This window comes from Acartia tonsa, chromosome 7 (genome assembly GCF_053477335.1).
Source record: "Acartia tonsa isolate MP-2025a chromosome 7, ASM5347733v1, whole genome shotgun sequence".
In the NCBI taxonomy this organism is placed as follows: domain Eukaryota; kingdom Metazoa; phylum Arthropoda; class Copepoda; order Calanoida; family Acartiidae; genus Acartia; species Acartia tonsa.
Window position 1 is genome coordinate 13,733,342 of NC_137266.1, and position 15,553 is coordinate 13,748,894.

The window sequence follows — 15,553 nt, forward strand, 5'->3', positions numbered from 1 at the left end:
GCTACCCTGCACTTAGCCTAGATAAAGGTATAAATATCTATCTCCCAGCCTTCCTTTATTTTAAACTAGCGGCTACGCCCCTAGAAGCCTCTAGTAGCACTTTAAATGTTTGGTTTTTTGTTGCGTTCAAGTTTCTACGATATGTTGCGTAAGAGTCCCTTTAACGATACCCTAGCAATATTACGTAGGAGTCTCTATACTTAAAATAAAAACTTCGATTTATTACTATTTCTCTTGAGAGGGTGGTAGTACCCTTTCCTTAAAACAGTTATAAACCTTCCCGGGTTCAGCGGTTAGCGAGATCCTTCGGTACAAACAAACAGACATACATCCTGTTACTTTAGTATAAGGATTAATTTCTAAAGTTCATTAACCGATATAATAAGATCTTACATCCGAAGTTACAGAGCAGCTTTACTACTACAAGCAAAAAAAAGTACAGTAATTAAATGTTAATTTTATTGCTTTAATAAAGGTACTTAATAATAATTCCAACTATAATAATTATTTTAATAGGCAATAATAATAATAATAATGAGTTTAGGTTTGTATAACAATATTTAATAATAATAGTAATGGTTAATTTACATTTTATTAATTAATAATTTTTAATCCCTTCTTTGGTAAGACAATGTTTTTAGTATGATAATTGATATAATAATTAATTATCACACTGCATAGATGATAGTTAGCTTAGATTCTTTTATAAAAACAATCACAGAAATAATACAAGAGTAAATCTTAACAATATAAATCTACATTTGATTCAATTAAAAAAAGTATAAAAATCTATATTAATAATTAAAAATAGTAATGTCTAAAAAAAAACTATAACATGTCAAAAATTATAAAAAATAAGTAGTATAGGCCAATAGTTAATCATCAAGGTATATTTACTAATAATTATGAAAATAGATAAATTTTGTACAGACATATTTTATTTATGACTTTATTTACAGTTTATTTTATACAGAGGTGTTGCCATTTTTATGTGTTTTTTTTGTCACTGGGAAATAAATATTTCATTTTAATCAACTTTTTTTATGTGATAGGACAGCATTTTTAATATACTTTTTGCTGCTTTGTTAAACATTTTCAAGTCTAGTTATTTTATTTTACAGTTCTCTAAAAAGTATTAAACAGGCAGATCAAAAAAGGCAGATTTAGATTTTAATATTAAGCATTAAGATAATAAAAAATATAAACATTTTTTATGAGTTTAATATAAAAATATAGCAATATTATTCTATTTTTTTGTTTGTAAAACTACTCAATAATAATTTTTAATTTTACAACAATTTTAAATGACTAATAATTTTAATAATACAAAGATTTTTTCATAAAAATTGGTGGATTTTTCTATCCAATTTTTTTTATGATTTATCAATTGTTTGAAAGAACCATTCTGTAAATCTCCTAAGCTGCTGTGCAGCAGTGTGACTTTCCTCTTGCAGGCGAACATTTTCACCGCGTAAATGCTCCAGCTGTCGTTGTAACTGCTCAACCTAAAAAAAATATATTTTGAAAATCAATTGTCTTCTTTACAATACCTATGCAATGTTGCGTTTTGACAATATCAATTAAAAACTCTAATTAACAATATCTTAGGTTAGGTTAAGTAAGGGCTAGGGGTAGCCAAACATGGAAAGTTTCTAGCAGCAATGGACCCCCGCAAGAAAAAGAAAAAGGAGTGGGGATTTTCTTTTACCCACTTTTAAAATAAATTTTAATTACAAAATTTTTTTACCTGTCCAGAAAGCTGTTCTTTTCCAGCTCTCTCCGACACTAGCTGTTCCTCCAGGCCATGAACTCGCTCCAGTAAATGTCTGTAGTCCAACCCTTCACTTTTCACACCACCCTCCTCCTGGGAGGCCAGGGAGGTGTGTGAGGGGGGAGGTGCCACTAACGGCGACGGGTCCTCTTCAGGACTTGAGGAGAGCATCGCCTTGGTGGCGGTATCCACTAGACTAGTCCATTCGACATCGGCTATTGGCCGTTTTGGACCGCCGTTTGTAGCACTTATCGGCGATGTTCGGGTTGTGTTTTTATTTACATTATTGTTTGAAGTTGATGTTTCTGGGTTACTTGAGGCCGTTGAAATATTAAGCCGGCTGTTTCCGTCAGCCTGGCCGCCACTGCCAGGTGAGGTGAGACTCGAGCTGGAGATGACTGTGACCGGGCGGGCCATGTGGAAGGCACAATGGACCTCGCCAGAAACATTGTCCTCCAAACGGGCAATATTCTCGCGGGACCGTGACTTCATCAAGGATAATTCTGACAAGGTTTTCTTTGGGAGTTTGGATAGAGGCGATTCTTTGACCCCGCCGTTTTGCTGGCCATGATGACCGTTCACATGTGTGTTTGGGTCTTCAGGGTTGTAATCAGGGCTTATCAATTTCATCAAGTCCTCCTGCAGGGTGGAGGTTAGGTTAGCACTATTCCGTGCAGATCTTGCCACCTTTTTCTTTGCCGCAGTTGAGTTGGGATTATTCTCGGCAGGCAAGCCGTTGACTGTACGAGGGCTATGACCACGCGAGCTGTTGGATGCCGTTGAGGACGGCGTGGTTGCTCCGCCGCCGTTTGTATTACGGCGGATTCCGTTGCGGGTTCGATGCGGCGACTGACTTGAGGATGATAGTTCGTCTTCCGACCTCTGTGACGGAATGTTTAACATGCGATCGGAGCCCTGATGATCGCTGCCTTCAGAGCTTTGCGGCGAAGATTTTAGGGCGGCCAAACGCTCGTGGCGAAGCATGTTTGATTCTGTAGGCGGATGGACGGAATTTGAGAGTGAGTTTCCCACAGAACTTTCATTTATTGAATTTCTGGAATGGGAAGAAGATAATTGTCCATTAGTATCACTAGATAATGTTTTACTACTGCTATTATACTCAAAATCTGTAAGATACGTGCTTTTAGCCTCACCAAACCTCGTCGACTCTTCGCCCAAATTGCTCAAACTACTAGAACTATTAATTCTGTCATTTGTATTATTGGACAAAGTTGTGTTAGGGCTGGAGTTGTCTTGTATCAGAACTGTTGAACTACTTGACTTCACTGTATCACTAGAACTTGAACCACTTTCATAACCAGCGGCGTGAGAGTTGTTGGCATAGCCGCCGCGTACCGGCGGCTGTTGCGTGTTGATTACCGCCGACGGCGGTCCATAATTCCCAACGGTAACAGTGCTAGCCGGTTGATAGCCGTTGGTTTGCCGGTAGCCTGGAAACTCCGGGCTGGTTCTCTGGTGGTGGCTGTTAGTGACACTGGAGGGTGGGTTGTTGTTATTGTGATGATGATTGATTGATTGGTTTCCTGGAGTTGATTCCTGGCTGGATGTGGAGCTGACAGGACCAGTACTAGAGCTGCTGCTGCCCCCGTTCATGCTGGCAAATGCTGAGGTCTTGTTGGTCCCAACATTTACTCCCCCAACAATTCTGAAAATAAGAGACAATATAATACTATCCTAAAATTGGATTGATTGTCTGTATTATGTTCAATAATATCTTTAAAATGTTAATAATATCGAGATAAATAGAACAGACAGACATTGTCCTCTCTCTTATTGATTTGAAAATAACCAGGAAAGCATGGACAGGGATCCAAAGGGATAAGACAATGGCCGCCTATTTGATGTAATCCCCAATAATGATACACCAAATTATCCCTTTTGTAGATTTAAATTAGTGGTTTAAAATATAAACGTTTAAAAATATAACTTAATTAAGCAACTAATCAAAACTCACTAAAGTCCCTAAAGTTGTTAAGCCAAGGAATAAGAAAACGTTATTAGAACACTTTGGGGACTAGTGTAATAAACAGCTCATTGATAATCTTTTTGATAAGAACTACCTAGATGGTATGGGAGGTGGAGTATGTGTAGTGCTAGGAGGTTGGTCCATGAAGTCATACCATCTCTCATCACTTGAATGACCAGATGAGCTTGAAGTCAAAGTTCCTTCTGTTTTCCCTAAATTATAATACAATTATACAATGTAAAATAAAGTTTTTATTTGTCCGCTTAGAACTTGTTAATCATTAATCCGATTAGGTTCTCCACTTTAGGGTAGGATTTTAGACATCTTTCTGCGCAAATAAGCATGATGTAGACTTACAGAGAATATGCAGCTTCAATAAAATGCAACAATTTGTCGCTGGATTTTACCAATTTACATCAATAAAGAAAAATTAGTTATAGTTATATCAGGTATAAAAGAGCTGTTTTAATGACCATACCTGTAGTTTCCGTGTAGGACTTGCTGCTGGATCCTGTTCCATAGCCAGAACTGGAACTTGGAGGCGACAATGACCGTTCATATCTAGAAAAAAATTAAATCTTTATTCAAATTATCAAATCTAAATATAAAGTTTAGAAGCTTGCCACAATACCACACAATTTTTAAAAGTGGAACACCTGCCATAACATGAGATATTATCTATGGTTTCATCAATTTTGAGGGTCTACATGAGAAAATGTTAAAGTTTATACCTATCTAATTATAAAACTTTCTGAAATTGTATATTTTATTAAACTTACCTTGTTTTACCATTAGCCGGAGCCTGCTTTATCCCGGGCTTCAAGCCAGCCCCCTTCTCCCCATCACTATTCACATTCTCATAATCCCCATCATACCCCCCACCCAGGGTATAATTACACGAGGGCGTGTCACACCCCTGGCGGGGCGACCCGTCGGGGTGCGGGGGGATGACGGTCACCGTGACCGTTAGACTGGTCTTCAGCAGGTCCACCATTTGTTGGTGTGTGAGGGTGGTGACCGGGTGTTTGCATATTTCCACAAGACGGCTGCCCTGTCGTAGGCCTGTCTGCCACGCGTACCCAAAGTTTTCAACCTGTAAAAGTTATAACATTTTAACTCATGAAATAGTTTACTAAAGATTCTCTCTAATTATGATGTGAACGTCTGTCAAAAAATCATAAAGTAATTCGAATTTTTATCTGAAATTTGCATGAGTAATCCTTGGTAGGTCTATTTTCCCTAAATCGAACAAAAAGTTGGAAAGGTAACGGCTGGCGGCTCAGCCATTTATTGCCTATTTTCAGGATAAATCCATCATCAGTTGCGTAGAAATCAACTTTTTAAACATATTTTTGGTTTAATTCGTGTTAAATGATAGCAATAACCATTTTTAAAACTTCTAGTACCAACAGCTACCGCCTAGAACCGTTTAATAGCGTTTTGGATTGGCAAAGAGTATTATGTAGAGATAGGTTTCGTGACAAATTTGCACTATAGATAGCCAAAAAAATGGCAAAATGGCTAAGCCGCCAGCCGTTAGCCGTTACTTTTCCAACTTTTTGTTCCAGTTAGGGAAAAAGACATACCAAGGATTACTCATGCAAATTTCAGATCAAAATTCGAATTCTAAGTGCCATTTACTTATTGATTACGTGATGGTTGCATTCAACCCCCCCCCCCTTACTTCAATGTTTAAGAAAATAAGTACGTCTATTTTTATCTTTACTAGTTTGTTTTCAATATGGCAATGTTCAAAATGATTTTGTTTATTGATTTATAGCTGAGAGCAGCGTTTTTTTAAATTTTGTCATCCTTGTTAAATAAATATACTATTTAAATGAAACTATATGTTCATTAAAATCTTTAGAACTGACCTCTGTGATGAGACCATCATGTTGAACATGGAAGCCCAGCTGTCCCAACTGGTTGCGCCGCAGCGAGAACTCCTGGCTGGCGGCACCGGGGGTCACAGACTTAAGCCTCGCAGATATCTCGGCCATATCGTCGGCTTCCCAGTCCTTCGAGTGGACAATAACACATTCACCCTAAAAAATTAGGTTAGGTTAAGTTGGAACTATAAGCATGACACAAAACAAAAGAATGTTCGTCCCTACGTCCAGAAGAAGCTTGAGATCTTGCAAACCACTGAACCAATTGGTTTCTACTGTTCATTGAATTATTACATTTTGATTTTATTTTGCAAAATAGTTTTAGTTTTATTAATTGATAAATAAGTAGATGCGCTACTTTAAAATTATATCCAAAGCAATTGTGAGGAGCTTTAATTGAAACACAAGCCTATACCATTCTCATGCAAAAGAAGCATTTCCAGCGTATAATTAGTCATAATAATCTACCATAATTATCATAGGATCAACAGACAAGAAAATAATCTCCAAAAAATCAGATCTCTAAAGGGATGCATATTCCCAATTATGATACACAAAATAACCCCTTTTGTGAATTACAATGAGTGGTTGAAACGTTTAGACACTCAATTTGTTGAACCAACAAATCCTTATTTAACCAAAGTCCCCAAAGTTTTGAAGCAAACGAATAATAAACTTTGGGGACTAGTGAAATAAACAGTCCAATGGCCCCTTCCCTCTCTGGCAAAAATATTATTTTTAGCAAAGCTCTATTAATATCTTGGGATGGTTTTAGGCTATTTAAATTTCTTTATAATTATGAAAAAAGTGTTGAAATCGACTTATTAATATTTTTATAGGCACATTATCTAAATAGATTTTGAAAACATTCCTTTAAAATATTGGTGCATTACTTATGGACCTAATGAATCATAGAAACACATTTTACCAGTCCCTTTACCCGTGGTAATTACTCATTAAGGTATTATTTGCCTACTTAGTTTGAAAGGAAACTATAAGTTCTTTATGATTGCCAGGGCCAAGGCAAAACCGTCTTCCATAGCCGGGCAGGGATTTACCACTACAAGATAACCTATGACAAGTATCTGCAAGTTTAATAGGAGTAAATAATTTATAGACTTAGTTGTCTATATTGCATATTTACATTTTTGAAATTTTAAGATATGCACAAAATATGATATAATCAAAAAGGTTTTAAATTGTTTTTTTTTCTCACTTCCCATGATTTTATTTTCTTTATTATCAAATAAATGTTTCGTTTACTTATTGCGCCAATGACCTTAAAATAATGTAAATGTATACAGCATTTGACAGATAATTCAGCATCAATCTAGCAACAATCCTCAAAATAACTTTTCCCTCAAAATGCCCTGTCGAACAATAAAATTTCTTTTGAAGTAAATTCAAAATATGGGAGTTGGGGGTAATTTTTTGTTTCTTTATTATTTGAGGTCAGTTTAGGTTAGGTTATATTAAGAAGCCTATCCGGATATTTAGCACCGAAGGTTTTAAGCATATAATTAAAATACTTCATTCTTATTTTCAATTTGATATAAAAAAGGGGGGGAGTGGAGGAGGAGGAGGAGGGTGGGTTCAGTGTTCGCCAAGCACTTAAATTCAACCCATTACATATGGCGGCAGACTAAAACCATTAAAACCCATAATAATTTCTGACATTAGGTACTTGCTGCGCTACAAGTACAAGCAATACACTTGTTAACCGAATTATTTTTGTAAATTTTCAGCCACAAAAAATGTTTAATTAACCGCTCCTTTCAGTTTCAATGAATATCCTTTTAAAACTATAATTATCCCAGCTTAAAGGATACTTAATAATAAACACGAAAAGTGATAAAACATCTGAAAAATAGATTTAATGAATAAAAGGAATTTAGCCGTTTCCCAAAACATTGATTTTCTACCATAATGTAATTCTTGTGAAAAGCTTAAATGACAAAATCAGTTTGTTTGATACATGTTGTACATGAACATTTTTTATAAGTTTAGGACACTCTACATAAATAACTAAAGGGATAGTTGCAAGAAGTGCATTTCAGAAAAAAAAAATTCAAGCAAGAGTTACAAATATACCATCAAACATTTTAAATTTTTTAATACAATAAATAACAAGCAATTAAACAACACTAAATTAGTCGTCAGCTAGCTTATAAATTGTATATATTACAAAAATACAATTTTCAAGTCTTAAAATTTTAAAAACTAAATGGTAGAAAATTGTAATTCTTTTAAATATATGCCATATAGATGTAGTTTAAGCCATTGACAAGGAAAAAATGTGCGGTTCACTAAATTAAGTTCAAATGCTTTTCGTGCAACTACCCCTTTATTTTAACTCGAAAACTACACAGTAAAATCATGTTGATTTTACAGAATAATTATCCGTTTTTTGAAGCAGAAAGGATACTTTATAATTTATGGTATTTTAAATGAATTATTAGTTCCTTTTAGTGCGTCAACAACAATGGATGTTTTGCAATATTCTTAAAAATACTTCATTAAAAATTATAATAAAGGGATAAGAAAAAGGCATAATATGTTTGTGAGTTTTGATGTTATATATATTTCATAATATTACGTACAGTTTTCCGTGGATAGTGAAATGAAAAATTAGGAATTAATTCAAATTTATTTTTATTCATGCTTTTTAGTGGGACATCAATTTCTGTTAACTTTAATTTAGCCTATATTTTTAACCATTTATCCACGAAAAAGACTCAAATACTTTGGTTAGGGTGTGGTTGTAGTAAAATATAAACTAATTAGGACCAAATAAAGCACAAGAAACATTTTAAATTAAGCCTTTGGACATTAAAGCTTAACAAAGAAGTTTTTTTTGAAAATTAATAACTCAAAAATATTGGCTGGTTTTTAAAGCAAAGCTGATCCTTAATTATTATTGATAGCACTCACAAAGGATAAGAAATTGGAGGACTGCCTTCCCCTAATTACCCCTTATGGCTCCCCCCCCCCCCAGGCAAATCCCTATACACGCCAATGGAAGACAATATTTAGTCAGCTGAATTTGAGTTGCCGATTGTGTACATAGTTCCCTCGGGGTTTCCTCATCCTATCTCAATATTTACTACTGGCTAAAAAAGCTTCAAACTTAAAAAAATCAAAGTTGGAAGCTTTTTTAGCTAGTAGTAAATATTGAGATAGGATGAGGAAACTATGTACACAATCGGCAACTTAAATTCGGTTCACCCAATATTTATGCTGTTTAGTATGATATAAAATAAGCAGAAAGAAAGGGTTGTAAAATAAAATATTTATAAAAGCACTAAAAAATCGCGGAAACCCAAAAATAAAATAAACGTATAACTTTATTGTCGTGTCTGGAGACAACAACTATATAAAAACAAGAACAAGAATATCAAAAAAAAAGGATAATAATGTTACCTGATGATAAAATATTCTGATAGAATTGTGGGTGGCTGACCAACCAAGAATAGATCTGAAAAAAAGAAAAATAATAAAACAAATTTTTAAAAATCTGAACAAGGAAAATTCTATCCATAATTAGCGCAGCAACAGCACAACCTACTATTATTTTTAGGTATAATAAACTATATTTCAGGTATAATGTAGAAAATCTTACTACATTTAGTAAAAGTATTACTTTTATGAAATAATTAAAGTATATTGTATAATGGTCTTTTTGAAAAGTGTAAAAACTTCAGACTGTCTAAGCTTCAAAGATATTATAGAGTAGCTACGCTACTAAAAACACTTAGTGTGACCCTGCAATGGCAAACCTAACCCCCCGTTATTGTATATTGAATACGCTGAACATGCTATAAGACAAATAGGCCTATATAAATTTCTGTGGACATTCTAAATAGCCATGAACTTAGAACACTACAGGGTCAAACATCTTTACCGCATAATTTTTTTTATATTGCAAATTCGCAAACATGATATCAAGGAGAATGGGCATTATCTATAATACAAAGTAGCTTGATGTCTGTCCGTCTGTCTGTCCCTTAAGATCTCGGTAACCACTGAACTGATTGGATCCTACTCTTCAGGTAATATACCTATTGGTCCTGTGGTGGTTTTAAGCTATTTTCTTGGGGGGTGGGACACCCCAAACCCCCCCAAAAACAAAAAAATCCCCCATTTTTTTTTTTTTTTTTTTGTAGAAGAATTCTTTTGTAGAAATTTTCTTTTGTAGTAGAATTCTTTTGTAGAAGAATTCTTTTGTAGAAGATTTCTTTTGTAGAAAATTTCTTTTGTAGATGATTTCTTTAGTTTTTCTTTTTTTTTTGAATTTTTTTTGTCATCTCTTGGGGCAAAGCCCCTAGAGGCTAGGGGCGAAGCCGCTAGTATTTAAAATAGTATCCAAAGTTCTCTTATTCGTTGGCTTTAAAACATTTTCGTATCTTTGATGAACCTTCATTATTTGATTCCAACTAGCAATAATTTTTATCTAGAGAAAAAGTGTATTTTAAATCTTATTTATGATCAATATAAATTGATAGTGCATTGAAGATTAGGGCTAAACATCAATTTATCGTCCATTGTCTTATCTCTGGCATTTGCGAATGTTATGGCACAGCGAACATTATGCTTGTTTATCATTTGGAATAAAAGAATAGGAAAAATTATCATTATTGAGACAAAACTATATTTTTTCCCTCGTCTTTATGTTGATTGGAGAATGCAACAATAAATTTTGAAATAAAAATGTAAGTCCAACAACAAACTTTTAAAATCCAACTTTTTACACCCCTCGAAAAAGCCTCGGACGTCCTTGAAAAATTATTTCATTACTTTGCTATAATTCTGAAACCTTTTTGGACATTCTAAGGTTGTTTTGAAGAAGTATAGCAAACTTATTTATTACATTATTTCATGGTTATAGTACATGGATTTAAAATTAATATGTTCCAATTTGTTAGCAACACACGAACACATAAAGAGCATTCAATATTAAATAAAAAAAAAGGGAGGATGACTTTTGTTATAAGTAGCGCAGCAAAAAGAAATAGATACACAAGAATTGTCAATTTACGTTATTTTTTTATTACTTAGAATGGACAATCTTATGGGATTATCTATTAGCTATGCAATTAGAAAACCAAATAGTAGTGAAGCTTAAAGAAAACATAAGCCAATTTAACCCAAACCCCTCAAAAAAGTGTGATAATACGCCCCTACACCTGGAATCTCGTGCTAGTACTCATAGATCTAGTGCCAGGGCCGGGGGTGTACAAATGCCCCCTTGTCAACACGATGCACACATACAGATAGACCCTTAACATGTAACCATTATAGCAACATTCTTAGCCCCACAGGGGTGGGGCAATAGACAATAAATCAATCTTAACTAAAATTCTGTCGTTAGAATCTAGTGCAGGAAAGTTTAACAATATACATAAAACCCAGATTGTAAGAGATAATAAAAATTGTTGTAAACTCCCAATTATAATACACAAAATTATAGCTTTTGTAGACTAAAATCATTGGTGGCCGGAATAAGGTATAACCAACAAGCTAAATAAATATAAAATAATATTTGGGGGGCAAACGGAGAGGTCGTCAATTTTACGATGTGTTGCCCCCCAACGACAGCTGAAAAACACGTAAAGGTTATGTGATTTTTTCCCGAATTAATTTCGTTATTGGTATAAGTTGCATTGGTGGATAGGATTAGACGGGAAAGTTATATCCAACGAATGAGGAATTTGTTAGTAAAAACTTTGGGTACCAGTGTAAATTACAGCCCAATTTCCCTCCTTCCTTTACAAAACCATACATTCTGAATCGTTCTTTAGAAGTCCTTTAACACATATTTTACCATAAAACTGAACATTTTTGGTCAAAGCTGCTCTTTATAAAGAAAAGCTTTTGGATTTTATTGTTCTTGTTAATAGCATAGATGCTCCATAATAATACCACATTTGTTTCAATATAGTACATGAAGTTCAACTTTAGCATGCACTTTTAGCGCATTCAATGATTTGAAAATGATCATATTTTATGTGTGTAAAATGGGAATATTAACTGCAAAAATATACTAAATGTATTTTGTTGATAAGTAAAATAGAGATATAAACGAAGAATAGAAAAGCAAAAGTTCATGCATTCATTTAGCTGTTAAAATGGTACCATTTTATTTCTTTTTTTAGTACTTGTAAGTCGGTGTAATATTGAATTTTTTTTGGTGCGAAGCATCTATAGAAGTTTATGTGTATGCAACACGTTCCTTTGAAGGAAAATAAAATGGAGGGGAACATAGAGATCCAAGAATCTTTAGTATCTAGGGGCTCTATATTTGAAGGGATATGGAAGGGCAGAAAAATATCCCAAAACCATACCCAGACTTATCTATACAACTAAAAATAGCCTAAAACCATCACAGGGTGACAGGACCTATAACAAGTTTCACTTTAGAGGAGAACCATATCGGCTCAGCGATTAGGAAGATCCTTCACAACAGACAAAAAAAGCTTACTACTTTATATAATAGGCCTTAATAAGATCAGTTCAAATTCCACAATTCTCCTCAATTTTTTAATTGGCTCCAAAAAATAGCTAAAAACTATTTTTTGTTTGTTTCATATCTAGCCTTTTAATTTTGCTGCCTTTGAACATAATTAATATTGTTTAATTTTCAAAGATGAGTCAGTAATATGCGTTCTGTGGTACTATGGATAGATTTTAAATTATATATCTTTGCTTTTCACCCTAAAATCATAAAAATAAAGAGAAATGTAAATAACGTTCTTATAATTGTAAGAAACCTTAGTATTTACTAACACTGCCACCCAAATAAGCTCTGATTACCAAATATTTACTAAATTACAGAAGAACAGTCTTTCAACATAGATTGGCTACCTCATTAAATTTCAGGCAATCCATGTGAGAATTGGGAAGGTGGTGGTACCCACCCCAAAAATAGTTATAAACCTTCCCAGGGCCTATGAGAAGCTAAACTGTAAGGGAAAAACATATCGATTCAGCGCAGTTACAGATATCCTTCGGTACAGACAGACACAGATCCTGTTACTTTTATATAAGGATACTAGCGGCTACACCCCTAGAGGCTTCCCCAAAAATTGTTTGAAACCTTCCCTAGGCCTATAAAAGCTTAACTGCAAAGGAGAACCATATCGGTTTAGCGGTCACAGAGACCCTTCGCTACAGACAAAAAAGCTTTCTACTTTATATAATAGGATATACTTACTTGCAAGCAGCTATGAAAAGAATATCTCTGTGCATGTTATCTCTAATAATGACCAAGGTATCGCTGGAGATGGCTATGAACGCTTCCAGCTGCTGATTCGTTGAACAATCCTAAATATTTAACTTGTTAATAATGGATTTATTATTACTTGGATGTTACACCAGATTAATATGTACTTTAAATAGTAAAACTTGTAGCTGGCTAAAATAATGATCCACCCCCTTTATCCCTCCCCTCCAAAAGAATGACTGATCAATAAGTGATGTCTATGTTAAAAACATAAATTTACGACAGTTTTCCCCCTTTCATGATAAAAAAGACTAGGATTTTTCTATATATTGTTCTATTACAGACAATTGTTGACAAAAAAAATTAGAACCGGTTCAAAGCCAGCGGAATATAATCGGATTTAAAACCATACTAAAATCATAAATACTCTTTTAAAATCCATATTTTTCTATTGTATGAAGTGCGAGGGCAAAGTGTAAATTTTTGAAACACTAATGAAGCCTAATATCTTTATACTTCAATCATAATTAGTAAAATTAGCCGAATCTTCCATACATATAAATTTTTTGACGTGAAGCTTCATTTTAACGTCACACGGCTGTGCGTCCGTTGTGTTATGGATGACTTTTGATTATAAATTGTCATTTATTTGTCTGCTATATGACATATTTTGAAGTTAAGAATCTCCTGACCAATACTCCATAACTTATTACGTCCAATTTTTTAGATTTTCTGAATTTTTAAAAAATTTGTGTTTCTTATTAGTGGATGTTGTCATCCTTGTTTTAGTATATAATTTTTATATCTTAATTGGCTATGACTAATTTTTTGCCTTTTAAGTTTAAGATTATTCAAATACTTCATGAAATAATACTTAACAAAAAGTATAAAACAAGGACATAAACAGGACAGATATGATTTAAGTGAACAAATATTAATCCTAAACCTGCTCTTTTAATTTATTTGCAAAATCCTTATTTATCTTGTATTTAAAAACCTTTATCTTAAAATATACAATCTAATCAATAGCCTAAAAATATGTTAAATATTACGGCAAATTAATCTTCCTGTAAATTATAATGTGGATAATTCTGCTAAATAGCCAATAACCCCAGAAAGAGCCCCCCCCCCCCCCTGAGAAACTTTTATCCTTATATTCAACCAGTGACGTGCACAGGATTTTGCCCCATAAAAAACACTCACCTCAACAACAATAGCCCAGGAGAGAGCTCCTCTTAGTGATGCATCTGGTGAAAATCTTGGCCGTACTGATATCTTCTTCTTGCTCGCAAACAACGCTGAAAAAATTCCATTATTAAGATATACATTCGATATCCGGCAAATTTCCCGACTGGACATCCGGCATTAAAAGTCAGCCGGATATCCGCATAGTTTCAATATCCAGTATCCGGCCGGATATTGAAAATGGCCGAATATCTGGCCAAACCGGATATCCGGCCAAACCTGATATCCGGCCCAACCCTAATTAATTGATATGAATAATCGAGTAGAGAAAGGCTTATTCCCACCCCTCCCTTTCAGCAGAAATGTAGGTATGTAGATAATATCAAAATAAAGCTAAATAAAGAGTAGCTTTGCTACTAAAACATGAAAGAAATACATACCAAACTTATTTCCAGAATCCAGAGTTGTCTGAGTCACAAAATTGGTGGCCAGATCCTTGAGATACTCCTGCCGGGTTCTGGTAGCCATAGACACAAACTTATCACTCCTAAAATACAATGTATATAGAGTTGCTGCGCTTACAAAGTTAGGACAGACAAAATAAACGTTTATAAGAAATTTAAACAATAGCAAATAGCACATCACACAGGGAGGGAGGGGACAATGGACTATTACTTGTTCTTACCCCCAAATGTTTCTTAACAAATTTTGCAACTTATTTGAGGTTCTCTGTTGCTTTGAGATTAGTCGGTACAAAGAACTAGTGTCTTAACTTCGTAAGGGGTAATTTTATTTATCATTACTGGGGAGTACATCAATTTATCATCCATTGTCTTATCCTCAAGATACCTGAATGTTATTCTAATTTTTCAGTTTTTCATTATATTTGACGAATTAAGTTAACTGTTACTAAGTTACGCTCTTATGAAGATAACATATTAAAAACAAAATTGCATTCATTAAAAAATAAACAAGTATAATATTGTCCTTAAATAGCGCAGCAATAAAAAGCTAACAATATTGTATAACATTAAAATATTATATAGTAGCAATCCTCATACTTTTTTTTCAACTAAAATTAAAAATGAGGGGGGGGGAGGAACACCGCACCCCCCCCCCCCAAAAAAATAAAAAATTTCGCCCCCCCCCCCCAATTTTTTTTACTTTTTCTTTTAAAATCTAAATTAAGAAATTGGGTTATCAAATTCGACTCTCTGCTCCTCAAGTGCCCCTAGAGGCCTCTAGGAGCGTAGTGCTATAATATAGTTTTAATATATTGGATATAATTCCAGAAATTCACAAACTTGTATTGAAGTACTGGACGCGAGGACGCGAAGGATTTCGCTATTCGCTGAACCGATATGGTTCTCCTTTACAGTATAGGTCCTGGGAAGGTTAATTACTATTTTGGGGGAGGGTACCATCACCCTCCCAAGATAATTCACCCCCCAAAAAATGTCCACCCCCCCAATTTTTTTTTACTTTTATTTAAACTAAGATTT

At 34.2% G+C, this 15,553-nt stretch overlaps 1 protein-coding gene across 1 annotated transcript in view; it reads right to left on the reverse strand.

Moving 5' to 3' along the window:
* Window positions 1–445: 445 nt before the first annotated feature.
* Window positions 446–15,553, reverse strand: part of LOC145324895 (uncharacterized) — a 177,670-nt gene continuing 162,562 nt past the window's right edge. The window contains exons 20-29 of the mRNA XM_080167615.1: window positions 14,492–14,598; window positions 14,070–14,164; window positions 12,858–12,967; window positions 9,068–9,122; window positions 5,633–5,803; window positions 4,538–4,851; window positions 4,237–4,319; window positions 3,853–3,970; window positions 1,748–3,437; window positions 446–1,505 (exon numbers count right to left, since the gene is read on the reverse strand). Coding sequence (XP_080023741.1) covers window positions 1,374–1,505; window positions 1,748–3,437; window positions 3,853–3,970; window positions 4,237–4,319; window positions 4,538–4,851; window positions 5,633–5,803; window positions 9,068–9,122; window positions 12,858–12,967; window positions 14,070–14,164; window positions 14,492–14,598 — 2,875 coding nt within the window. The 3' untranslated portion in view covers window positions 446–1,373. The remainder of the gene's footprint in view (window positions 1,506–1,747; window positions 3,438–3,852; window positions 3,971–4,236; window positions 4,320–4,537; window positions 4,852–5,632; window positions 5,804–9,067; window positions 9,123–12,857; window positions 12,968–14,069; window positions 14,165–14,491; window positions 14,599–15,553) is intronic.